Source organism: Scyliorhinus canicula, chromosome 1 (assembly GCF_902713615.1).
Source record: "Scyliorhinus canicula chromosome 1, sScyCan1.1, whole genome shotgun sequence".
NCBI lineage: Eukaryota > Metazoa > Chordata > Chondrichthyes > Carcharhiniformes > Scyliorhinidae > Scyliorhinus > Scyliorhinus canicula.
Window position 1 is genome coordinate 58,582,921 of NC_052146.1, and position 26,868 is coordinate 58,609,788.

Genomic DNA, 26,868 nt, shown 5'->3' on the forward strand with positions numbered 1-26,868 from the left:
GGGATTGACATGGGGATGTTAAGGTAGAGTGAATTGGGACAGAAAACTAAAGCCGTTCGGTGCATAGCAGCAGCTGTGGAGCATATCTGAGTTTTGCTGAGCATTGGTCAAACAAGGAAGAAGTTTAACCCCACAATTATATTATCCAATCCCACTACCTGGTTCTGTGACCAAGTAACTGTTGAGCGAACAAGGATGCTGATTGTTGTCTATTTGATTTAAGAAGCTTTCATAACTGGTGCTCTTTCTTCACCTGGTATCTACATAGTTGGATTCTGCAACAGGGGTTACTGCATGGTTATCTGTATGGACGTCATCTGTTTGTTCTCCTTCTCCTGCCCCTGCTTCCTCATCGGGTGGTTGCTAGAACCATTGTTGAAATTAGTACTGAAGTGTATTTTATATTGATTCACTTAATGTCAAGTTTCTTGGTTTGTTGCATTAATTTCTAAAATGTTATATCTGATTGAGCTTTAAATACTTTCTTTACTTCTAACTCCTTGAAAAATTGATTGTACAGAATCCCAGTTTTTCTGTGACTGAATAACTTCCTGAACTGTGAAGATGTATTTTGTTTTTTTTAAAATCAGGAGTACCCAATTCATTTTCCCAATTAAGGGGCAATTTAGTATGGCCAATCCACCCAGCCTGCACATTTTTGGGTTGTGGGGGCGAAACCCACGCAGACACGGGGAGAATGTGTATTCTTCACAACCGGGATCAAACCTGGGACCTTGGTGCCGTGAGGTGGCTATGATTACCACTGCGCCACATGCTGCCACTTGAAGATGTATTTGAATGTTTCAGCATTTGTTCAACAAATGCATTGGATCTTAGTGATCTGGTCGAGTGTCCAATATTTGCTATTCCAATAAACATACATTGGTTGAGTAGTTGGAAGCTTTTTGAATGTTATCCCTTTTCTCTTAACCCATCTTTCTGAGACAACATTGTCATCTGTAGACTTGATCTTTCTGTTGATGATGCGAAGTAACAGGCTTTCTGTTGGCTGTCAGTAGAAAATAGATGAGATTGGATGGAATAAAAATAATGTTCCTCGTGTCTTGGGTGGCGCGGTAGTACAGCGGTTAACACTGTTGCTTCACAGCACCAGGGACCTGGGTTTGATTCCCGACTTGGGTCACTGTCTGTTCTGAGTCTGCATGTTCTCCCTGTGTCTGCGTGGCTTTCTTCCGGGCGCTCCAGTTTCCTCCCACGAATTGAGAAAGACATGCTTGTTCGCTCAATTGGACATTCTGAATTCTCCCTCAGTGTACCCGAACAGGCGTCAGAGTGTGGTAGCTAGGGGATTTTTACAGTAGCTTCATTGCAATGTTAATGTAAGCCTACTTGTGACACACAATATTAATCTTTATTTAAGCTAAGAGAGATTGTTAATTTTGAAGTTTTGATGAACTTTTCATCTCGGTGAACATAGAAATCAGGAGCAGGAGTGGGCCATTTGGTCTCTTGAACCTGCTCTGCCATTTGATAAGACGATTGTGTTCTGATCATGGCCTCATCTCTACTTTCCTTTTTACAGCCTATAACTTCTGAATCCCTTGTCAGTCAGTAATTTATCCAACTCAGCCTTAAAAATATTCACTGACCCTGTCCTCATTATTCTCCAGGGAGGGACAACCCTTTCAAACAGGATAGATATCTCTTATTTTTAAACTGTGTCCCTAGTTAAATTCAGATTTATTATCACATGTACCGAGGTACAGTGAAAAGTATTGTTCTGTATACAGTTCAGGCTGATCGTTCCATACATGAAAAACATAGGACATATGATAAACACACAGAGTAAATACATAGACATAGACATCGGGTGAAGCATATGGAGTGTAGTAGAGAAGATGCATAGAGAGATCAGTTAAGTCCATAAGAGGATCATTCCGGAGTCTATTAACAGCTGGGAAGCAGCTACTTTTGAATGTGTTAGTGCATGTTCTCAGACTTTTGTATCTTCTGCCCGAGGGAAGAGGTTAGAAGAGGGAATAACCATGATGAGAGGAGTCTTTGGTTAAGCTGCCTGCTTACCCAATGCAGCGGGAGGTGTTGACAGGGTCAGTGGAAGCAAGGCGGGCTTGTGTGATGGACTGGGTTGTGTTCCCAGCTGTAGTTTCTTACGACCTTGGGTCAAGCAGTTGTCTTACCAAGCTGTGATGTAACCAGATAGGATGCTTTCTGTGGTGCATCTATAAAAATTGCTAAGAGTCAGTGTGGGCATGCTGAATTTCCTGATGATGTATAGGCGCTTTTGTGCTTTCTTGGCCATAACATTGATATTGGTGGACCAGGACAAATTGTTGGTGATGTCTACACCTAGAAATTTGAAGCTGTCAACCATTTCCACCTTCCGGACCATTGATGGAGACCGGTGTATACGACATTTTGCTTCCTGAAGTCGATGACCAGCTCCATAGTTTTGCTGATGTTGAGGGAGAGATTCTTGTCGTTGCGCCATGCCTCTCAGTTCTCTATCTCTTTCCTGTTCTAGTCTCCCATAAGGGAAGAATATTCTTTCAGCATCCACATTGTCAATTTCCCTGCAGATCTTGTAAGTTTCAGTAAGATCTTGTAAATATTCAGCAGGTTAGTCAGCATTTGTAGAGAAACTCAAGTCCTGATGCAAGGTCATTGACCTGAAATGTTAACACTGTTCTATTTCCAGTGATGCTGCCTGCCCTGTTGAGTACATCCAGCATTTGCTGTTTTTATTCAGATTTCCAGAATCTGTAGTTTGTTGCTTTTGCCTTGTAATCTGATGTACCTGTTTTTTAACAATTAATGCAGGAGAATTTTTTAGCAAAAGCTTTAATTTTGAATATAGGAAAATTGGCAATTCGCATCAGCATAATTACCGTTGCATAAAAATAAAGGATGCAGTTGTAGCCCATTCAGTAAATATGCTCGCTCAATGGTGTTAGCTAGTGAGTTCCAGGATTTTGACCCATCGATGTTGGAGTGATAACATGTGTCCAAGGCGGGGTGGAGGGGGGGGGGGGGATGTTTGATTTGGAGGAGAACTCAGAGGTGAGGGCAGCACGTTAGCACAGTGGTTAGCACAGTTGCTTCACAGCTCCAGGGTCCCAGGTTCAATTCCCGCCTTGCGTCACTGTCTGCGCAGAGTCTGCAATTTCTTCGTGTCTGCATGGGTTTCCTCTGGGTGCTCCGGTTTCCTCGCACAGTCCAAAGATGTGCTCGTTAGGTGGATTGGCCATGCTAAATTGCCCTTGGTGTCCAAAAATGTTAGGTGGGGTTACAAGGATGGAGTGGCGGCGTGGGCTTAAATAGGGTGCTCTTTCCAAGGGTCGGTGCAGACTTGATGGGCCGAATGGCCTCCTGCATTGTAAATTCTATCCCACGCTGGTGTTCTAGTGCATCTGCCCACGTTCTTCTAAGTAGTGGAGGTGACATGTTTGGGAGGTGCTGCTGGCACATGCTGTAGTTGAGTCCTTGATGTTTTCAATTTTTGATCAAAGCTCTTGCATCAAGAAGTGTTTCTGCCGCCAAAGGAAGGAAGCAGTAAAATGCAATACTAGGGTTACATTTGTGCATATTCTCAGGGTCAGTAGTCGTAAGAGACTTGGGAGAAGGTTAACACTCTTCTAGCTTCCTCGACTAGAGCATTTTTTTTTTCTTATTCAAAAAAACAAACTTAAAAGATGGAGAAATTGTTCCTTAGAGATAAGTAATGCAAAGTAACTAAATTTGCAGTTCATGGAATGTAAGTGAATAGCTTTTCTTTGAAGTGTCTCATGTCAATGTTTTCCAGCAAGTCTTTTCACTGATGTTGCACAAATATGGAATGAGTTTTTCAGGACCAGAGAGGTTGTTCAGAATTAGTTGTAACATAGTGCACCATTGAAAACACAGTTATATTCATTAACAAGATGCTACTATTTTTTTTTACATTTTAATGTACAAAAGCGCAAGCTGTCTTCTGTGATTTCTAATTGATGCAGCCTGGGGCTACTTCTACCAGTGTACCTCACTGAGAAGCAGAGTATCACAAGCAACAATTTCTGGATTTCAATGTTTAATTGCATTCAAAGTTGCTGTCAGTTTTAGAGGAGTGATGACAGCCAACTCCTGACAGTTTTAGTGTCATTACCACTGCAAATTCCGGGTCACACTACTCAATTCAATAAGCTGCTTATTTCTATTCAGTCTGTGCACAAAATGCCTGCTGCATTCCCGATGTTACAACAGGGACTTACTTCACTACAAAAAGTACTTAATTGACTGTAAAATGCATTGAGGTGTCTGGTAGTCATGAAAGACGTGATAAAAATGCAAGTCGTTGTCCTTTTCTTTCTTTTAACATTGAATATCAGAAATCCTAGATTTATTCAGCTTACGGTACATACCATGGTACTTGAACACTTGAAAGACAGAACAGTGGAACTTGACCTTTTGGAGGTGTCCTTATATTCAAAATGTTAACTACCTGTACAAAATTGCACAAAAAGAAGACCAACATACACCCGATCCCCAAGAAAGTTAGATGTGAAGAAACTGGTATTCACAGAATGCTGTGAACAATTTGGGCTCAGAATTGAGGAACAGCTTCCTCTTTTTAAAAAAAAAACACATCCAACTGATGTTGTTGAATTGTCGTGGTTAGCCTTAAAATCAGCAGTTCTGGAAACCACTAGTCATGTCCTGGGAAAGCAAAATAAACCACCGAGATTGGTTCAATGAAAATGGTCAAATTAAGCAGCTGCTTCAGGAGAAAAATGCAGCATATCCAGAATGTCTGGGGAACAAATATCCATGTACTGCTAGGAAATCCCTCTTGGAGAACAAAAGGAGCCTGCAACAGTGCTGCTGGAGATGAAAGAAGCATGATGGGTTAAACAAACCAGAGAGCTCCAAACCATGATCAGTACGACCTGAGAAATTTCTATAAACAGTAAGGTGTGTGTAGTTCTCCCATATGTGGCTATTTACCTGTCCTCAGCACTGATGGAGCATCTCACTTTGACGGGCAGGACAGTTACCAAAGAGTACTGAGATGAGCATTTTAGGAGTGTGCTGTCCACTGTAAATGTGTTCGCTTTATAAAAGGTTCCAGTTTGCTCAAATGTGAAAACCTGGACAGCAAACCCTCTGTTGTGGAGCTTGACAAAACCATTATCCCCACTGAAGGAAAGCTTCAGGTTTTGATGGGATCCCAGGAAAAATTTAATCTGGAGACCCCAGCTAGCCATTAGGTTCACCGAATAAAGATCAACAAACCATCTTGAGGACTTCAAGGATGCTACAATTGAGTAAAGGAAATAGGCAATAGATTCTAGTGAAAACAGACTGGCAAGCCACATAGCAGAGCGTGTGCTGCCAGACAGTCAAAAAAGGTTGAGGCAAGACAGAAACACACTTGTGACATGATCTTTATCCTTCGAAAAATACAAGAGAAATACTGCATTCAATAGGTGAGACTCCAGTGTGCCTTTGTTGACTGGACAAATGCTGTTGTTACAGTAAATAGAGAGGCCCTGTGGAATGTGTTGGCCAAACTTGGATGTCCTGAGCTTTAAATCTGATGCAACAGTTTCCACAATGTACCGTATATACTCGCGTAACATGCGACTTTTGAGCACCTAATTTGAAGCCTAAATTTCGGGGGTCGCATGATACGCGAGATACAAAAATTGAGGGTGTGAAGTGCTGGCCAAGATAAGTCAAATAGCATCCAGTAGTCAATGAAACTGTTATACAGGTATTTATTTTTGAACATAATGATATATGAAACAGGAAAACATTGGTTATTTAACATTTATTAAAATGTAAAAACATCATTAAAACAAACTAATGCAGGTAAACTAAAATCCTTCGAATTCGCTTTCATTGTCATCGTCATTGTCAAATAAAGCTTGGAATTCTTCTTCATTGAGGCAGTCGTCATACTGATCATCTTCCAGGTCGTCAATATTTTCATCCTCTTCTCCTACATCTTCGAATAAAGCATCATCTTCACTTCCATCCAAAGCATTTGATATTCCACATTTTTTAAATGCTTAACGATCAAATCGCCATCTATCCCAGCCCATGCCTCTTTTACCCACAAACACAATAGAGCCAAATCCGGAGCCTTCATATTCCCTCCCTTCATAAATGATTTCTCTCCTTCCATCATCCAGTCATTCCATTTCATCCTTAGATTGTCTTTAAATGGCTTATTGATGGATACGTCAAGTGGCTGAACGACGCTAGTCAAGCCAGCTGGAACGATCGCTATATCGGTGTTCGCTTCGCGAACAACTTTCACAACGGCATCCACTCGATGTGACCTAAACATATCGCAAACAAGTAAACTTTTTTGGCGTAGTAAACCACCTGCTCTTGATTCCCAAACTCTCTTCAGCCAAATAATGCAGCCATTATCGTTCATCCAACCTTTTTCATGGACATGGACAATGATACCACTTGGAAATTTTAGCTTGGGCATTAATTTCCGTTTGAAGATGACCATTGGAGGAAGTTTCGTCCCATCTGCCATACACGTTAGTACAACCATAAAATGTGTCTTTTCATGCCCTGTAGTTTTGATAAAGATACTTTTTTCGCCGACTTTATTAACGGTTGAGTTTGATGGCATATCAAAATTAACGGGTGTCTCATCCATGTTTCCAATGCACGATAAATTATAGCTGTTAGCTTTGTGATGTTTGATAACAAATCTATGAAAACTTATCACTTTTTCTTCTAATTCTTTTGGGAGTCTCTGCTATTTTTGTTTTTCTTCTTAACACAAAGTCATGTCTTTTCATGAACCGCGTACACCATCCGGGACTTGCAGTAAACTCACGAATGCCCATGTTTCTAGCTTCTCGTAAAGCATAAAGTCTTATTTTAGATCGTGTTATATTATGTAACCATTTTCCCGATTTTTGGACACCCACTTTGAGACTTCATCTTCTAACTTCGGCCAATGACATTTCGACCCGCGATTTGCGCATTTATAGGAAGGACTTGCCATCAATTCTTTTTGCTTTCTCCAGTTTCGACACAGCTTTCTCCGACACCAAACAGGTTTCCAGCTTTAACATTGTTGCTTTGTTCCGTTTCGGCAACAACTTGCAGTTTCCATTTGGCTGTATATTTCTTCTTTTTGCTTTCTCCAGTTTCGACACAGCTTTCTCCGACACCAAACAGGTTTCCAGCTTTAACATTGTTGCTTTGTTCCGCTTCGGCAACAACTTGCAGTTTCCATTTGGCTGTATATTTCTTCGCTGATCTTTTCTCCATTTTTGCTAAGGGTCGATTGTGTCACCTGTTAGGTACCGTGACTGTTTATTATCGGGTTTAGTTCCGTGATTAGAAACAGCAAAACAGCTGTTTCTCATTCGGCAGTTTTAGGCGGAAAGCTTACCTGAGTGTCAGCTGTCATGTCAAAAAAGTGACTCGCATGATACATGAGGTATACCATAAAAGCATGTTTTTGGGCCGAAAATTTAGGGGTCGCATGATACGCGAGATCGAAAGTTACGCGAGTATATACGGTAATTAGTGCTGGAGTCACTGACTGGTGAAAGCATTGACTTGATATAACAAGTGGTGTGAAGCAGGGATATTTAATGGTTCTTTTGCTTTTGAGTATATTCTTCGCTGCTATGCTTTCTGGTACATTTGATTGAATATATGTCCAATTTAGAACAGATGGCAATCTCTAACTGGTGGACTGAAATCTTCAATTAATGTCTCCGGGAAGGTGACAATGAATTGCTATTTGGAGATGAAGGTGCCCTTGTGTCACACACTGAACCTGGCTTTGAAAGAACTATGGATTGTTTTCAAAATGGTTGATAATTTATGGGCTAACGTCAACTTAAGGAAGACAGACAGATACTCCACCAACCATGACCAAATTCTGACTACCGCACACGTGACATAATCCTAAAGGCTGCAGATAACTTCACCCATCTTGGAAACACAATCTATCTTGGGGAAATAATCTCCAGAAATGATAGCAAGGTGGCAAATAGAATTGCTAGAGCAAGCTCAACACTTGCCTGTTTGTGTGGAAGCAACGAAGTATCCAACTTGCAGTTCACAAAGCTGTGGTAATATCTTCCTAACTATATGTTGATGAGACGTGGACTACCTTCTCCACACATTAAACAGTTGGACAGCTCTCGCATGAGATGCATTCAGAACATCATCAGCACCAAATAGAAGGAGAAAGTGCTCAACAATGATATTTTAAATAACTGAAATGTCAGGAAGGCTGATTAATGTTCAAGGACTTTTTGAAGGCAAACCTCAGAAATGTGGCATGATTACCACAGACTGGGAGAAAAATGCCAATAAAGAACTAACTGGGGGACAATCTCCAGTCTCAAACATTATTTCCTTCGCACAGTAAAGGGTGGTGTGGTGGCACAGTGGTTAACACATCTGCCTTGCAGCGCAAGGGACCCAGGTTTGGTTCTGTCATTGGGTTACTGCGTGGAGTTTGCACGTTCACCCCATGTCTGCTTGGTTTCCTCCGGGTGCTCCTGATTCTCCCACAGTCTAAAGATGTGCAGATTAGATAGGGTTACGGGGAAAGGATAGGGAAGTGGGCCTGCAGAGGGTGCTCTTTCAAAGGGCCTCCTTTTGCACTGTCCCTCACCTAGCCTGCACTCTGGCTCCAGAGCTGTGTTAGAATTATGTATAGCAGATAACTGTGCGTGGAAGAAATGGCCAAGTTCGATAATGAAGGGAAACTGATGGACAGTTTTTAAAAAAAATTCCCTAATAATTTTGAAGCGTTAGATGAGATGATTGCACTATTCAGATACAATGAATCCCTCTTTTGCAAAGCAGCGTTCAGTTCTGTCCACTTAATGGTTTTGCAGTCTAAATTCATATTTCATTTCAAACTGCTCTCTCTCGCACTTGCATTACTAGAGTGTAATCTCCGTAATTAACTACACTTCTTTGTTTCATTTACCAGCACTAGGGAAGTTGCAGGATTTTAAAAAATAAATATATAGATATATAATACAATAACAGGTTGTGCCAATATATTGAAGCTTCCAAAGAATGGATTGAGAACATTTGGGAGGGAAAACATAGGTCACATTAAATAGGAGAAAAACTGCAGCTTTCTCACCTAGTGAGTCTGCAAGGAGACTGGCTCAAGTCCGTCTGTCTGAGTGGTGGGGACACCTGGGGTCTCCTTCATTTCGTGCCCGGTTCCAGGGTGGGGACATCTTTGGCTTGAAAGGATACTAGAGGGGGAGGATCCAGTTGTGGTTCACGGTGGCACAAACGGCATAGGCAAGACTAAGAAAGAAGGCCTGTCAGGATTATCAGGCACTAAATTTAGGAACTAAATTTAAAAAAACAGGTCCTCAAGGTTCATAATCGATAAATTACTACCTGAGCCACGTACAAATTGGCACAGGGATGAGAAAATTAGTGAAGGAAACACGTGGCTAAAGGAGGGGTTTCATTTCATGGGGCTTTGGCATCAGTATTGGAACAGGAGGGATCTGTACCATTGGGACAGACTCCATCTTAACCGATCTGGGACCAATGTTTTAGCGAAAGGATAAATATGGTGGTCTCAAGGAATTTAAACCAGCAAGTAGGGGGGTAAGGGAAGGGTAACACTATGGGAAGTACAGTAAGCAGTCTTACAACACCAGGTTAAAGTCCAACAGGTTTGTTTCCAACACGAGCTTTCGGAGCGCAGCTCCTTCCTCAGGTGAATGGCGAGGTATGTTCCAGAAACATTTATATAGACAAAGTCAGAGATGCTGGACAATGCTTGGAAAGCGAGCATTTGCAGGTAATCAAATCATTACAGATCCAGGGAGAGGGATAATCACAGGTTAAAGAGGTGTGAATTGTCTCAAGCCAGAACAGTTGGTAGGATTTTGCAAGTCCAGGCCAGATGGTGAGGGGTGGATGTAATGCGACATGAATCCAAGATCCCTGTTGAGGCCGCACTCATGAGTGCGGAACTTAGCTATAAGTTTTTGCTCGGCAATTCTGCGTTGTCGCGTGTCCTGAAGACCGCCTTGGAGAACGCTTACCCGGAGATCAGAGGCTGAATACCCTTGACTGCTGAAGTGTTCCCCGACTGGAAGGGAACATTCCTGCCTGGTGATTGTCGCACGATGCCCGTTCATTCGTTGTCGCAGTGTCTGCATGGTCTCGCCAATTTAACCACGCTTCAGGACATCCTTTCCTGCAGCGTAAGAGGTAGACTACATTGGTCGAGTCGCACGAGTATGTGCCGCGTACCTGGTGGGTGGTGTTACCACGTGTAATGGTGGTATCCAAGTCGATGATCTGGCATGTCTTGCAGAGATTGCCCTGGCAGGGTTGTGTGGTGTCGTGGTCGCTGTTCTGAAGGCTGGGTAATTTGCTGCAAACAATGGTTTGTTTGAGGTTGCGCGGTTGTTTGAAGGCCAGTAGTGGGGGTGTGGGGATGACCTTGGCGAGATGTTCATCTTCATTGATGATGTGTTGAAGGCTGCGAAGAAGATGTCGTAGTTTCTCCGCCCCAGGAAAGTACTGGACGACGAAGGGTACTCTGTCAGTGGTGTCCCTGTTTGTCTTCTGAGGAGGTCGGTGCGGTTTTTTGCTGTGGCGCGTTGGAACTGTCGATCGATGAGTCGAGCGCCATATCCCATTCGTCGAATCATGATCCCATAGTTAAGGATTCTATCGCAAGGAGCTATCTTAGTATAGTTGAATTTAAAATACAGGTGGAGGGTGTGCTTAAACAACGGAAACTATAATGGGATCAGGGAGAAGTTGGCTCGGGTAGATTTGGAGCAAAGACTTTGTGGTGGGACAATTGTGGAACAGTGGAGGACTTTCAAAGAGATTTGTCACAGTGCTCAGAAAAAGTACATACCAGTGAAAAGGAAGGACTGTAGGAAAAAGGATAGTCAGCCAAGGATATCTAAGAAAATAAAGGAGGGTATCAATTTAAAAGAAAAGGCATACAAAGTGGCAAAGATTAGTGGGAAACTGGAGGATTGGAAAATCTTTAAAGGTCAACAGAAAGCCACGCTAAAAGCAATAAAGAAAAGCAAGATTATGAGAGTAAACTAGTTCAGAATATAAAAACAGATAGCAAAGGTTTCTCCAAATACATAAAACGAAAAAGTATAGCTTCGGTAAACACTGGTCCTTGAGAGGATACGAAGGGGGATTTAATAATGGGAAATTAGGAAATTGCCGAGGCCTTGAACAAGCATTTTGTGTCGGTCTTCACAGTGGAAGACACAAGTAACATGTCAATAATTGTTGGCAAGGAGGCAATAGAAGGTGAGGACCTAGAAACAATCATTATCAATAAGGAGGCAGTCTTGGGCAAGCTAATGGGGCTAAAGGTAGACCAGTCTCCTGGCCCTGATGGAATGCATCACGGGATACTAAAAGAGGTGGTGGGGAAATAGCAAATATGCCCGTGGTAATTCACCAAAATTCGCTGGACTCTGGGGTGGTTCTGGCAGATTGGAAAACAGCAAATGTGCTGCACAAAAGGAGATGGACAAAAGGTAGGTTACTGTAGGCCTATTAGCTTAACTTCTGTAGTGGGAAAAATGCTTGAATTTGTTACGGAAGAAACAGCGACATCTGGATAGAAAATTGTCCCATTGGGCAGACGCAGCGTGGATTCATGAAAGGCAGTTTGACTAATTTAGTGGATTTCTTTGAGGACATTACGAGCCCAGTGGACAACAGGGAACTGGTGGATGTGGTGTATCTGGATTTCCATAAGGCATTCGACAAGGTGCTGCACAAAAGGCTGCCGCATTACATAAAGGTGAATGGCGTTACGGGTAATGTATTAGCATGGATAGAGGGTTGGTTAACTGGCAGAAAGCTAAGAGTGGGGATAAATGGATTTTTTTCTGCTTGGCGATCATTGGCTAGTGGTGTGCCTCAGGGATCAGTATTGGGTCCACAGTTAATAATTTGCATAGATGACCTGGAGTTGGGGATGTCGTGTGTTGTGTTTAAGTTCACAGATGACACTAAGATGAGTGATAGAGCCAAGTGTGCAGAGAACACAAAGTCTGCAGAAAGATATTGATAGTTTGAGTGGGAAAGAGTCTGGCAGATGGAGATCAATGTTGATAAATGTGTGGTCGTCAATTTTGGTAGGAATAGACTTCCGGTGGCTGTGATGGATCAGTAAGCCACACATTTGGAAGCTCCCATTTTAAAGAGATTTTTCGGCTCTTTTGAGAGCCCAAAACGGAAATTTTTCGACGTCTCCCGGTGGGGGAAGGTGTGCTGAACGACTTTCCCTGCAGTCCATGACTCGAACTCGGAGTGGAAAGGTGGAAAAAACAGCAGCAGCTCCTCAGAAAAAACGGGGGAAGGGATCCAAGATGGCCACTGACAAAGCTCCAGAGGGGTGGAGACTCTGGGCCCAGAAACAACAAACTGATCTCCTGCGCTGCTTTAAAGAATTCAAGGATGAAGTACTGAGCTCTCTGCAGGAAACAAACAGAAGGCTGTCAGAGATTCAGTCCACCCAGGGTGCTGCCATCAAGAAGTTGCAGACGCAGGCCATTGAACGAGAGGAGGAGGCCGTGGTCCTCGTGAGTAAGGTGGAGGGGCACGAAGCACTCCACAAGAAGTGGCAGGAACGCTTTGAGGAGCTGGATCACCGCATGAGGCGGAAAAACCTGCGGATCTTGGGCCTTGCAGAGGGGCTGGAGGGATCGGACCTAACAGCCTATGTGGCTGTAATGCTGAATTCGCTAGTGGGGGCCGGATCTCTCCATCTGCCCTTGGAGCTGGAGGGAGCGCACAGGGTGCTGGCCAGGAGGCCCAAGGAAGATGAACCCCCGCGTGCGGTGCTGGTGAGGTTCCACCGGTTCAGTGATCGGGAGTGCGTGCTGCGCTGGGCCAAGAAGGTGAAGAGCAGCAATTGGGAGAATGGGGTAGTACGGATCTACCAGGACTGGAGTGCGGAGGTGGCTAAGCGGCGGTCCGGATTTAATCGGACGAAAGACGTGCTTTATAGAAAAAAGATAAAGTTCGGAATGTTGCCGCCCGCGCGCCTGTGGGTAACTTATTCGGACCGGCATTATTTTGATTCCCCGGAGGAGGCGTGGGCCTTTGTGCGGACGGAGAAACTGGACTTGAACTAGGGGTTGGGGGTTGCGAGGTCGGCTGTAAGATATTAGTGCTGGATTCTGCTGTTGCTGTGTTCTCTTTTTCTTCTGTTGTTTTCTTCTTGTTTTAGTACTTTTGCAATTTTGATATGGTTATTTACGGAGGGGTTGTTCTGCTATGTTTTTGTTTTTGTGCTGTGGGACATTGTTTGGGCTGTGAATCTTGAGGGGAGGGTTGGGGGGGGTATGTTGTATTCTATGCCGGAGTGGGGGTATGGAGTGGGGCTGATATTTGGGAGCTGCGTCAGAAGGGTGTGGTGGGGCAGTGCAAAAGCGCGGGCTTTCCTCTGGTTTCCCGTGCTGCGGGGCTGGGGGGTGGAGATGGTGACGGGGGAGGCGGGGCCTTAACGGGTTCTTCCCCGCGCTGGAGCGGTGCCAGGAGGAGGGATAGATTGGGGGATGATCCCACTTCGGGAGGGGTCGGGCTATTGGCGGGAGTTTCCGGGGTCAGCAGAAGTTAGCTGACCCACGGAAGTACAATGGAGGACGGTTCGCGGCTGGGAGGGTTCCTAGCCTGGGGGGGGAAGGGAGGGGGGGAAAGGGGAATACCGGGTTGCTGCTGGTAGGGTCAAGAAGGAGCTGGTGGGGGCTGGGGGGACAGAGGTGAGGGGTTGTCGCTATGGGGACGGGGTCGAGCAGGGGGTGCTGGCCTGGGGCGGGCAGTCGACGGGCTATGGCTAGTCGACGGGGGAGGGGGGGCGGGACGCCCTCTGATCCGGTTGGTCACCTGGAATGTGAGAGGGTTGAATGGGCCGGTGAAGCGGTCGAGGGTACTGGCTCACCTGAAGGGGCTAAAGGCGGATGTGGCAATGCTTCAGGAGACCCACCTGAGGGTGGCGGACCAGGTCCGCCTGAGGAAGGGATGGGTGGGGCAGGTTTTCCACTCGGGGTTGGATGTGAGGAACCGGGGAGTGACGATTCTGGTGGGGAAAAATGTGTCGTTTGAGGCATCGGAGGTGGTGGCGGATAAGGGGGGTAGGTATGTGATGGTTAGGGGCAGGCTACAAGGAGAGAAGGTGGTACTGGCTAGTGTGTATGCCCCAAATTGGGACGATGCGGGCTTTATGAGGCGTATGTTGGGACGGATCCCGGATCTGGAGGCGGGAGGTCTGATCATAGGGGGGACTTTAATACGGTGTTGGATCCTTCACTGGATCGGTCCAGCTCTAGGACGGGTAGGAGGCCGGCGGCGGCCAAGGTACTGAGAGGGTTTATGGATCAGATGGGTGGAGTGGATCCATGGAGGTTTGTGAGGCCGAGGGCACGCGAGTACTCTTTCTTCTCCCACGTACATAGGGTCTACTCTCGGATAGATTTCTTCGTGGTGAGTAGGGGACTGATTCCGAGAGTGGAGGAGGCCGAGTATTCGGCCATTGCAATCTCCGACCACGCTCCGCATTGGATAGAGTTGGAGATGGTAGAGGTGCGAGACCAACGTCCGTTGTGGCGGTTGGATGTGGGGTTGTTGGCGGAGGAGGAGGTGTGTAGGAGGGTCCGGGCAAGTATTGAGGGGTACCTTGAGGTGAATGATACGGGGGAGGTTCAGGTGGGGATGGTCTGGGAAGCCCTGAAGGCAGTAATTCGTGGGGAGCTGATATCCATCCGGGCACACAGGGAGAGGAGCGAGAGGAGTGAGAGGGATAGACTGGTGGGAAAGATGCTGGAGGTGGACGGGAGGTATGCAGAGGCACCAGAGGAGGGACTGTTGGGGGAGAGGCGCAGCCTGCAGGCTAAATTTGATTTGCTGACCATTAGAAAGGCGGAGGCACAGTGGAGGAAGGCACAAGGGGCAGTGTACGAACATGGTGAAAAGGCGAGTAGGATGCTGGCTCATCAGCTGCGTAAGCGGGATGCGGCTAAAGAGATTGCTGGAGTGAGAGATAAGAGTGGGAATGTGGTGCGGAAGGGGGTAGAGGTGAATGAGGTCTTCAAGGATTTTTACGGGGAACTGTACCGGTCGGAGCCAACGGGGGAGAGGAGGGGAATGGAGAGGTTCCTGGACGGGCTTTCTTTCCCGAAGGTGCAGGAGGAGAAGGTGGAGGGGTTGGGTGCGCCGATTGAGCTGGAGGAGCTAGTTAAGGGGATCGGGCAGATGCAGTCAGGGAAGGCACCGGGGCCGGATGGGTTCCCGGTGGAATTTTATAAAAAGTTTGTGGATCTAGTGGGCCCCTTGCTGGTGCGAACACTCAATGAAGCGTGGGAGGGGGGGGCTTTGCCCCCGACGATGTCACGGGCGCTGATCTCGTTAATTTTAAAGAAGGACAAGGACCCCCAGCAGTGTGGTTCATACAGGCCCATATCTCTCCTCAACGTGGACGCTAAGGTGCTGGCAAAATTCCTGGCCACCAGGATAGAGGACTGTGTGCCAGGGGTTGTGCACGAGGACCAGACAGGTTTTGTGAAGGGAAGGCAGCTGAACACAAATGTGCGGAGATTGCTGAATGTCATTATGATGCCGGCGATTGAGGGGGAGGCAGAGATAGTGGTGGCACTGGATGCGGAGAAGGCCTTCGATATAGTGGAGTGGGGGTACCTATGGGAGGTGTTGGGGAGGTTTGGATTTGGTGAAGGGTTTATTAGATGGGTGAGGCTGCTATATGAGGCCCCGATGGCGTGCGTGGCCACGAATAGGAGGAGGTCGGAGTACTTCCGGCTTTACCGAGGGACCAGGCAGGGTTGCCCCCTGTCCCCCTTGTTGTTTGCACTGGCAATCTTGCCGCTGGCGATGGCATTGAGAGATTCAGAGAGGTGGAGAGGCTTGGTGCGAGGTGGAGAGGAATATAGGGTGTCGTTGTATGCCGACGACCTGTTACTGTATGTGGCGGACCCGGTGGGAGGGATGCCGGGAGTGATGGAGTTACTAGCCGAGTTTGGGACCTTCTCAGGTTATAAATTAAACTTAGGCAAGAGCGAGGTGTTTGTGGTGCACCCTGGAGACCAGGAGGAAGGAATTGGTAGGCTCCCGCTTAGGCGGGCAGGGGAGAGCTTTAGGTACCTGGGGGTGCAAGTGGCCAGGGACTGGGGGACTCTCCACAAGCATAACTTTACCAGGCTGGTAGATCAGATGGAGGAGGAGTTCAGGAGGTGGGACAGGTTGTCGTTGGCGGGGAGGGTGCAGTCCGTCAAAATGACAGTGCTTCCGAGGTTCTTGTTCCTTTTTCAGTGCCTGCCCATATTTATCCCCAGGGCCTTCTTTAGGAGAGTGACTAGCAGTATTCTGAGTTTTGTGTGGGCACATGGGACTCCGAGAGTGAGGAGGGTGTTCCTGGAGCGAGGAAGGGATGGAGGTGGGCTGGCACTGCCCAACCTTCTGGGGTACTATTGGGCAGCCAATGTGTCAATGGTGCGTAAATGGGTGATGGAGGGGGGAGGGGCGGCGTGGAAAAGAATGGAGATGGCGTCATGTAGAGGTACGAGCCTGGGTGCCATGGTAACGGCACCGTTGCCGCTCTCCCCTAAGAGGTTTACCACGAGCCCGGTGGTGGCAGCGACCCTAAGAATCTGGGAACAATGGAGACGGCATCGGGGGGAAACAGGGGGCTCGATGGAGGCTCCACTGGGTGGCAACCATCGGTTCATCCCGGGGAACACGGATGGGGGATTCAGGGGGTGGCAAAGGGCGGGCATCAGCAAATTGAGGGACCTGTTTATTGGCGGGAGGTTTGCGGGCCTGGGGGAACTGGAAGATAAATTTGGCCTTCCCCAGGGGAACATGTTCAGATACCTGCAGGTAAAGGCGTTTGCTAGGCGACAGGTAGAGGGATTCCCTTTGCTGCCCTCGCAGGGGACGATGGACAGAGTGCTTTCGGGGGTGTGGGTAGGAGAGGGGAAGGTGTCTGACATCTATAAGGTAATGCAGGAGGTGGAGGAGCTGAAGGCTAAATGGGAGGAGGAACTCGGGGAGCAGATAGAGGACGGGACTTGGGCGGATGCCTTGGAGAGAGTCAACTCTTCCTCCTCATGTGCGAGGCTTAGTCTCATCCAATTTAAGGTGCTGCACCGGGCCCACATGTCCGGGACTAGGATGAGTAGGTTCTTCGGGGGTGCGGACAGGTGCACCAGATGTTCGGGGAATCCTGCGAACCACGCCCATATGTTCTGGGCATGCCCAGCACTGGAAGAATTCTGGAAGGGGGTGGCGGGGACGGTGTCGAGGGTGGTTGGATCCAGGGTCAAACCAGGGTGGAGACTCGCGATTTTTGGAGTTGCGGTAGAGCCGGGAGTGCAGGAGGCGAAAGAGGCCGGTGTCCTGGCCTTTGCGTCCCTAGTAGCCCGTCGAAGGATTCTGTTACAATGGAAGGATGCAAGGCCCCCAAGTGTGGAGACCTGGATCAGTGACATGGCGGGATTTATAAAATTGGAAAAGGTCAAATTTGCCCTGAGAGGATCAATACAAAGGTTCTATAAACGATGGCAGCCTTTTCTGGACTGCCTGGCTCAGAGATAGGTAACTGGGTCAATAGCAGCAGCAACCCGGGGGGGGGGGTGCATTATTGTAGTGTTTATTCTGTAACTTTATAGTGTGTTAATTTGCGTTGTTGTTAAAATGCTGGGTTGTTCATGGGGATGGGGCGAATGTATATGATTGTTAATATTATTGTTATTTTCGGTATTTTACTAAGGTGCGTCAATGTTGTATAAAATCAAAATTTCTCAATAAAAATTATTTAAAAAAAAAAAAAAAAAATTTTGGTAGGAATAACAGCATCATTATCTATTATTTAAATCTCATAGACTTTACAGTGCAGAAGGAGGCCATTCGGCCCATCGAGTCTGCACCGGCTCTTGGAAAGAGCACCCCACCCAAGCCCACACCTCCATCCTATCCCCACAACCCAGTAACCCCACTCAACACTAAGGGCAATTCTGGACACTAAGGGCAATTTAGTATGGCCAATCCACCTAACCTGCACATCTTTGGACTGTGGGAGGAAACCGGAGCACCCGGAGGAAACCCACGCACACACGGGGAGGATGTGCAGACTCCTCACAGACAGTGACCCAACCCGGGAATCCAACCAGGGACCTTGATGTTGTGCAGCAATTGTGCTAACCATATGCAACAATGCTGCCCATGGTAAAATGGTAAGTGGTAAAATATTGCAGCATGCTGCAATGCAGAGAGACCTGGGTGAACTTGTGCATGAATCGCAAAAAGTTGGTTTGCAGGTGCAGCAAGTAATTAAGAAGGCAAATGGAATTTTGTCCTTCATTGCTCGAGGGATATTGTGCTGCAGTTGTATAGGGTGCTACTGAGAAAGGATGTACTGCCACTGGAAGTGGTACAGATGAGATTCACTAGTTTGATTCCGGAGTTGAGGGGATTAGTTTATGAAGAGAGAGACTAAGTAGACTGGGACTATACTCATTGGAATTTAGAAGAATTGGGGGGGTTCTTATAGAAATATATAGAATTATGCTGGGAATAGATAGGATAGAAGCAGGGAGGTTGTTTCCACTAGCGAATGAAACTAGAGCTAGGGGACGTAGCCTCAAAATAATGGTGAACAGATTTATGACTGAGTTGAGGAGAAACTTCTTTACCCAAAGGGTCGTGAATCTATGGAATTCCCTGCCCAGTGAAGCAGTTGAGGCTACCTCGTTTGATGTTTTTAAGGCAAAGTAGATAGATTTTTGATCAGTAAAGGAATAAAAGGTTACTGTCAGTGGGTGGGTAATTGGAGCTGAATCCACAAAATGATCAACCATGATCTTATTGAATGGCAGAGCTGGCGCGAGGGGCCAGATGGCCTACTCCTGCTCCTAGTTCTTATGTTCTTATAAAGGCCCACAAAGAAGCAGATCTACAGTTTTTACAAAATGATCAAATGACGGCAGGATCAGGGGGCGAGGTAGTGCCTGAGGTAGTGCGTGGTTGCAGGACTGGGCAGGAAACGATGGCCTTGTTACTGTCGGCAAGAAAATACATTTCCTTGATTTGGGATGCTGGTGAAGTTATTACAATGCAAGTCAGCATGTGGTGGCAATGGGTCCGAAGAAATCTTTTGATTGAATGGTGCATCCTTTACCCAGCATACATAGCAGCAAATAAACTAGTCTATCCTTGAGAGAGCAGTGCAAGCATTCAGTCCTATTCCACAAAAGGCAATTCTTCACAAGACCATTCTTTGTCACCTTGTGCTGACCTGCCTGTTCTGTGCTTAAAGTTATTTGTGGCTGCCAATTGTTCATAATTTGTAATTGCCCATTTGTACGGATTTTACTGAATTTACAACAGAACTGTTCTGATTTAATTGATGGATAGAAACGTGTCACTGTTCTGAAGACAGTATTGTCTCCTGTGTCTACAATTTAATAAAGGTACTGCATACTCTGATTTTACTTTGCAGAGGAATCAAATTGCACTAGTATATTTCTTTTTCAAAAAATTTAAAGTACCCAATAATTTATTTTTACCAATTAAGGGGCAATTTAGCTTGGCCAATCCACCTAACATGCACATCTTTGGGTTGTGGGGGTGAAACCCATGTAGACACGGGGTGAATGTGCAAACTTCCCGGATTGAACCCGGGTCCTCAGCGCTGTAGGCAGCAGTGCCAACCACTGCACCACCGTGCCGCGTGCACTGGTATATTTCAAATATGTTTGCCAAACTGACTAAACTGTTCAGGTCACCCTGAGTTCAACAGTTCAGTGGTCATAGTTTCTGAGGTACTTTATATTTCCTACTTAATAGCTGAAGTCAAAAGGTTCATATTACTAGAGTATGAAGAAAAATCAATAATAATGTAACATTAGTCAACTTCAGGATGGTCTCATTAACATGGCACAACCCAGAAGTTGTATCTGAAAATGTACCTGAAGTCGCTATTTTGCAAATCTCAAATTGCCCCTAATCTTATTAGTTTGCACCCAAGCTGAAATGGGCAGAAATCAGCATGAACAATCCGATCCTTGGGAAATGCTGAACCTAATGACGGTATGTTTATTTTTAAGTGTTAAAATTACGAGGGCAGCACGGTGGCGCAGTGGGTTAGCCCTGCTGCCTCACGGCGCCTAGGTCCCAGGTTCGATCCTGGCTCTGGGTCACTGTCTGTGTGGAGTTTGCACACTCTCCCCGTGTTTCCCTGGGTTTCGCCCCCACAACCCAAAAATGTGAAGGCTAGGTGGATTGGCCACACTAAATTGCCCCTTAATTGGAAAAAATGAATTGGGTACTCTAAATTTAAAAAAAATACAGGTTTCAATTCATTTCACGATAGTTTATGCCCCATCAGGCACAGGATTTGCATGCAAATACAACTGGGTAAGCTGCTCAGCTGAGGTTCACTGAGTCACAACATTTTGGATTTGTGACCCACTTTCGGGCTTGAAGACAAAATCAAGACTGACAGTGCAGTTCATTGCTGGAAGAATGCTGTGCTTTTAGATGAGATGTTAAACAGAGGCCTCAACTTACCTTTCGGGTGGATATTTAAGACTCTATGACACCATATCGCAAAAGGGCAGGGGAGTTGGCCGCTTTGACCAACCCAGTATTTATCCCTCAATCAACTTTACAATAAAAGATTGTTTGTTAGATCACATTGCTGTTCGTTCAAGCTTGCTATGCAAATGATGCCGTGTTCCTACATCAGTGACTACATTTCAACAGTAATTTATTAGCTGCAAAGCACTTTGGGATGCCAGGTGGTTGTGAAAAGTGATCTTTTTGTGTTTTAGTGTAGCATACCTTCTGATAAAATGCAATCAAGGAAATGCATAATATAGTTCAGGTCTTAGCAAGGATAAGTTTAAAACAAAAGCTCAGATAAAAGACTGGGTAAATGACTGTTTCCTGCTGTGCCAAAATCTGGATAGAACTTGAGATCCCCAAAAAAGCAATAGGAGAATACTTGGATTAAAAAAACAAAGGTAGTTTTAAGAGATTTTTATTGGTAAACATTAGAAATAAGGTAAAGTTTTTATTGTATTTACTTTAATGTTTCTGTATTTGGAAGGGTAAAAAACAACCGTGAGATTTGTGAGGGGGTTGGTTAAGTTCCAAGTCTGTTTCTATTGTGCTTGGAGACGGCTATGGTGTTAAGAATAAATAAAAGGCATAAACATGCAGCTGTTGCTTTGCAACTGGGGTCTTGTAAGGTACAAAAGCTTTTAAGTTTTAGTTTAGGTAATTCGATTGCAGTTGGCGATAGGTAGTGAGACAGAGGCAGCCCTCACAGCTCTGCTAGAAGCAGTTGATTTAGAAGGCTAGAGAGGGAATATCTCTCTCAGCTTTGTTAGAAGAAAAGCCACACCATGGAGTAATGGTTAAGGAAAACAGGGCAGAGATCTGAAGAACAGCTAGTTAAGGAAACTAGGGAAATGAAGATAAGTTTCCAAGATGTCTGAGGTTAAATGTGCTGGAACAAAGCACTGTTCAGTGAAGACAGACAGAGCTGAGATGCCAGAAAGATATCTGAAGTTACTTTTCAAGTTTGTGAAATTTTACTACAGCCTGTGGATTGTGAATTGAAATAACTATGGAAATTGGTGGCTGGATCTGAGTTTGTGTAAAAACTGTTGAGATAAAGGGAACCTGAACAGAGGTGGTGTAAAATCCTGGACTGGATTTAATGTTAAAAGTGGAATAGAAGCTGATGTTAAAAATGTCATTTGGAAAACCTGGTCTGCATTACAGAACGCAAACCACTAAGGAAAAGCATTATTAAGAAAATATTTTGAATCGTGTCCAATTCACCTAACAAGCATGTCTTTCTGGAATTTTGGGAGGAAACCCACGCAGACACTGGGAGAACGTGCAGACTCCGCACAGACTGTGACCCAAGCCAGGAATTAACTCCGGTACCTGGCACTGTGAAGCAACAGTGCGAACCACTGTGCTACCGTGCCTATCTTTCTACAATCAGGCCATTGTAGTTTAAGATGTTATGGGAGCAGCGTTTTAAGAACCCCAAAATGTATCATGGAGTTCAACCAACCTGTCCCTTTAGTGGATTGTTGCTTTTGAAGCACATGGCTTGTTCCCCAGGTGTGGTAGTACAATCATGGACACATGGGTTTTTAAACACAAAACAATGTTTATTCCATGAATTCAACTTAACCTTTTTAAATAAACATTGGATCATTTGCCACCCCTTACTCCAAAGATAACCCCGAAAAGAATACAACACTAAATAATCCCTCAAAATGTTCCTTCAAACCTCCAAAAGACTTAACACCTTTAACAACAGAAACACATCAGGTTAAAGGCATTACTATTATATGTTTAAATCACCCAAATTATCCAGAGATAGTATTTGCTGGCAGAGATCACAGCAGATCCAGCTTACTGCAAAAGAAAAAAGCTCTTTTTCTCCTTGCAGTTCTCAGCAATCCAGCCAGGCACTTTTCAGCTGCTCTCCCAAACTGAAACTAAACACTGCAAAATGGCTGAGCTAAAAACCCAGCTCCACCCACACTGACATCACTTCAGTAATATGAGCTGCATAATTTCTTAAAGGTACATTGCTTAAACATCAATTTCTTAAAGGTACTCTCACATGACAATGTCCTTTGTAATCCATGTTAATCTTTAAATCTGCGTGTATTTGTTCAACTAAGTCGGGAGTAAAGGATTATTGTATAAGAATCCTCCCTGTTGGCAGCATCACCCTGGCTGGGAATCCGCGACCATCTGGCACCATGAGTGACCCATATGAGGGGCCAGGTCCGCGGGCGTCGAGGCCTAGGCCGGCGGCTCACCGCGCTCCCGGACGTCATCCTGCCTGCATCCCAAGACGAAAGCTGAAACATGTGGCAGTTGTCTCTGGGATGAGAAAATGATGTTGTCCCTCAACATCTTGGCAGTGATGTCACTTTGCGATTGCACTGGGTTCGTGGAGGCTATATCGGGCCATTTGTTGATCACACCAAAGATGTTCTAAGCTTTAACCTTTACAGATCCATTGTACCCTGAAGATGGCAACGCAGGTTGACAGAGTGATCAGGAAGGCATACAGCATGCTTGCCTTCATCGGACGGGGTATTGAGTACAAGAGTCAGCAGGTCATGTTACAGTTGTATCGAACTTTGGTTAGGCCACATTTGGAATACCGCGTGCAGTTCTGGTCGCCACATTACCAGAAGGATGTGGATGCTTTAGAGAGGGTGCAGAGGAGGTACACCAGGATGTTACCTGGTATGGAGGGTGCTAGCTATGAAGAAATGTTGAGTAGATTAGGATTGTTTTTGTTGGAAAGACGGAGGTTGAGGGGAGGCCTGATTGAGGTCTACAAAATTATGAGAGGTATGGACAGGATGGATAGTAACAAGCTTTTTCCAAGAGTGAGGGTGTCACTTACAAGGGGGTCACGATTTCAAGGTGAGAGGTGAAAAGTTTAAGGGAGATGTGTGTGGAAAGTTTTTTACGCAGAGGGTGGTGGGTGCCTGGAATGCATTGCCAGCGGAGGTGGTAGAGGCAGGTACGATAGCATCGTTTAAGATGCATCTGGACAGATATATGAACGGGTGGGGAACAGAGAGAAGTAGCCCTTGGTAAATAGGCAACAGGTTTAGATAAAGGATCTGGATCGGCGCAGGCTGGGAGGGCCGAAGGGCCTGTTCCTGTGCTGTAATTTTCTTTGTTCTTTGTAGATAACTGGTGCGCATGACAAACTGATCAAGCTATCCACATTTTAGGAGTGTGGAGATTGACACTGATAATAGACATGCTTTCAACTGTGTCCTTGTTTTCATACACTATCCCTGTATATGGAGGCATATGGGGGTTTCCGCCCTTTCTTAAAGATTTGGAACTTTGCAAACTGCAAAGACACATTGGACAGGCTGGGAATTTGAATTCTGCAGTAGTATCTTTAGATTATCCTTGCCTTGGGTGGAAAGGATGGTCAAGCACTTCTGTGGAATCTGAATGAGGGGTACCCTGGATGCCGAGGCTGTTGACAATGCTTTGCTTCAACTGCAACAGATACTGGTACTTGCTACTGTTCCCTGCAATTCGATTTGGGGGTTTAAAGGGAAGATCATGGTTGATGAGCTGTGTTTAGAAGTTTAGTACCAAGAACAAGGCTGTGCTGCCACAGTGCCCAGTGATAGCCTGCTCTCATGATGGCCTGTTTTCAGTTTGAACTGATCATCTGATCCACGTCTGGCAAGTAACTATTGGGACCAAATGAAGATGCATTGTTTCTCTTGGGAGAATGTTTTCAATGAATGATCTTGCAACATACTATTTCCAGGAATCAAAAACAAATAAATTGATCCAGCAAACCCTAAAAAAAAGAATCCTTCCTGTTGTTAAAACTAATTAGCAGCTCTGTGACTCAGTTCCTCCACGTTTTATGAACAAAAAGTAACCGTTGTGGTCTTTTGAGCCAGGTTCCATTCTGGGACTTTCCTGTCCATTAATAACATCAACTGAAATCATAATATTTGCACTTGGGAGTTGGGAACTTTGGCATTTTTCAGGGATGTGAATTGTTTGGACAGAGGCTTTCATGGATGGATGCAAACAAAAGCCAAAGGGATTTCAACATCTTGTAGTTCGTAATTAGGTCCAAATACCGTCTTTGTTGCTTTGCATTCAGATTGTGTTTGTGTGCTGTGTGTGTTCTGAGTGTGTGGTCAAGGTGGGTTTAATAGAGGCATTCAAGAGGGAATTGGATCATTATCTGAAAGGGAAGAATATGCAGGGCTGCAGGGAGTGGTAGTAAGTGAATTGCTCCTTCAGAGAGCCAGCACAGACACAACAGGCAAATGGCTCCTGTGCTGTAACCATATATATCAGGGGTGGGCAAACTACGGCCCGCGGGCCGCATGCGGCCCGCCAAAGGTATTTCTGCGGCCCACCAAGTCATTAAAAAAAAAAAAAAAATTTTTTAATTTAAAAAAAAAAAAAAAAATTTTTTTAAGGTTAATGGGGGGGGGCTGTTGGGTTACTTACTGGTATAGGGTGGATACGTTGACTTGAGTAGGGTGATCATTGCTCGGCACAACGTCGAGGGCCGAAGGGCCTGTTCTGTGCTGTACTGTTCTATGTTCTATATGAGGCGCCCAGAATCATAACCGGGTGAAGTAATTATTTTACTTAATATACTATGCGGCCCTTTGTGAATTGTGAATTTCTGAATGTGGCCCTTGCACGGAAAAGTTTGCCCACCCCTGATATATATGATTCTAAGTGTTTGTACTGTGCGCAAGATTCTCCCATTTTTTTCAAAATGATTTTAATGGCTTTCTATTTCCTTTATATTTGACAGATACAGAGGATGCAAGTGAGACAGATATTGCCAATAAGCAAGATGATGAAGACTACCTGGAGGTGAAAGAGCAGTGAGTATTTTTGACATGTGATGCAGTTGCCTGATGCAATGCAGACTACAGAGTAAGAAATTGCTGTGTGAAAAATCCTGATTTGTAGCAAATAATTATAGTTTCTGAGTCTTTTTGAATAATTTGCATGCTTTAATGAAATGTTGCTGTCTTGATTGAACATTTCAGGGTATTGAGGGTTTTAAAACAGTGGAGATTTGAATTGACTTTGTTGCCAAGTTTCAGTTAAAGCAAATGGTACTTTCTGAAAATGTGCATTACAGACCAGAGTGTAGAAAGTCCGATTGCAGTAAATAGTTGTATTTTAGATGCTATTTACAGCAATTTGCTTCACAGATTTTTGAGATTTTTATTTGTTTTAACTTGCTGTAACAGCATGATAATACTTTTACATCTGTCAATATTTGACACAATTTCACGCCTTTTTGTGTTGAGATTTTAAGAAGCAGAATCTGTTATGCAAAGAACAAAGAAAAGTACAGCACAGAAACAGGCCTTCTGCCCTCCCAAGCCTGCATCGACAATGCTGCCCATCTAACCCAAAAGCATTTACACTTCTGGGCCCGTATCCTCCTATTCCCATGTATTTGTCGAGGCGCCCCTTACACATCAGTATCGTACCTGCTTCCACCGCCTCCTCTGGCAGCGAGTTCCAGGCACCCACGACCCTCTGTGCAAAAAAAAACTTCCCTCGCACATGTCCTCTATACTTTGCCCCTCACGCCTGAAACCTATGTCCCCGAGTAATTGACTCTTCCACCCTAGGAAAAAACTTCTGACTATCCACTCTGTCTATGCCCCTCATAATTTTGTGGACTTCTATCAGGTCACCCCTCAACCTCCATCTTTCCAGTGAGAACCAACCAAGTTTATCTAATCTCTCATAGCTAATTCCCTTCATCCCAGGCAACATCCTGGTAAACCTCTTCTGTACCCTCGTCAAAGCCTCCACACCCTTCTGTTATAATAATAATCTTTATTGTCACAGCTAGACTTACATTAACACTGGAATTATGTTACTGTGAAAAGCCCCAAGTCGCCACATTCCGGCGCCTGTTCGGCTACACAGAGGGACACTAAGGGCAATTTATCATGCCCAATCCACCTAACCTGCACGTCTTTGGCCTGTGGGAGGAAACTGGAGCACCCGGAGGAAACCCATGCAGACACTGGGAGAACGTGCAGACTTCGCACAGTGTCCAAGCCGGGAATGGAACCTGGCGCTGTGAAGCAACAGTGCTAATCACTGTGCTACCGTGCTGTCCTGGTCGTGTGCCGACCAGAATTGAACACGATATTCCAAGCGTGGCCCAACTAAGGTTCTATGCAGCTGCAGCATGACTTGCCAATTTTTATACTCAGTGCCCCGAATAAGGAAGGCAAGCATGCTGTATATCTTCTGGTGTAGTGTTGTTTATTATTGTAAAAA

At 45.3% G+C, this 26,868-nt stretch overlaps 1 protein-coding gene across 2 annotated transcripts in view; it reads left to right on the forward strand.

The window, feature by feature from the left end:
- Positions 1 to 26,868, forward strand: part of suds3 (SDS3 homolog, SIN3A corepressor complex component) — an 84,244-nt gene that overhangs the window by 5,072 nt on the left and 52,304 nt on the right. For both annotated transcript variants that reach the window (XM_038791282.1, XM_038791292.1), the window contains exon 2: positions 25,367 to 25,439. In XM_038791282.1, the coding sequence (XP_038647210.1) occupies positions 25,367 to 25,439 (73 nt within the window). The remainder of the gene's footprint in view (positions 1 to 25,366; positions 25,440 to 26,868) is intronic.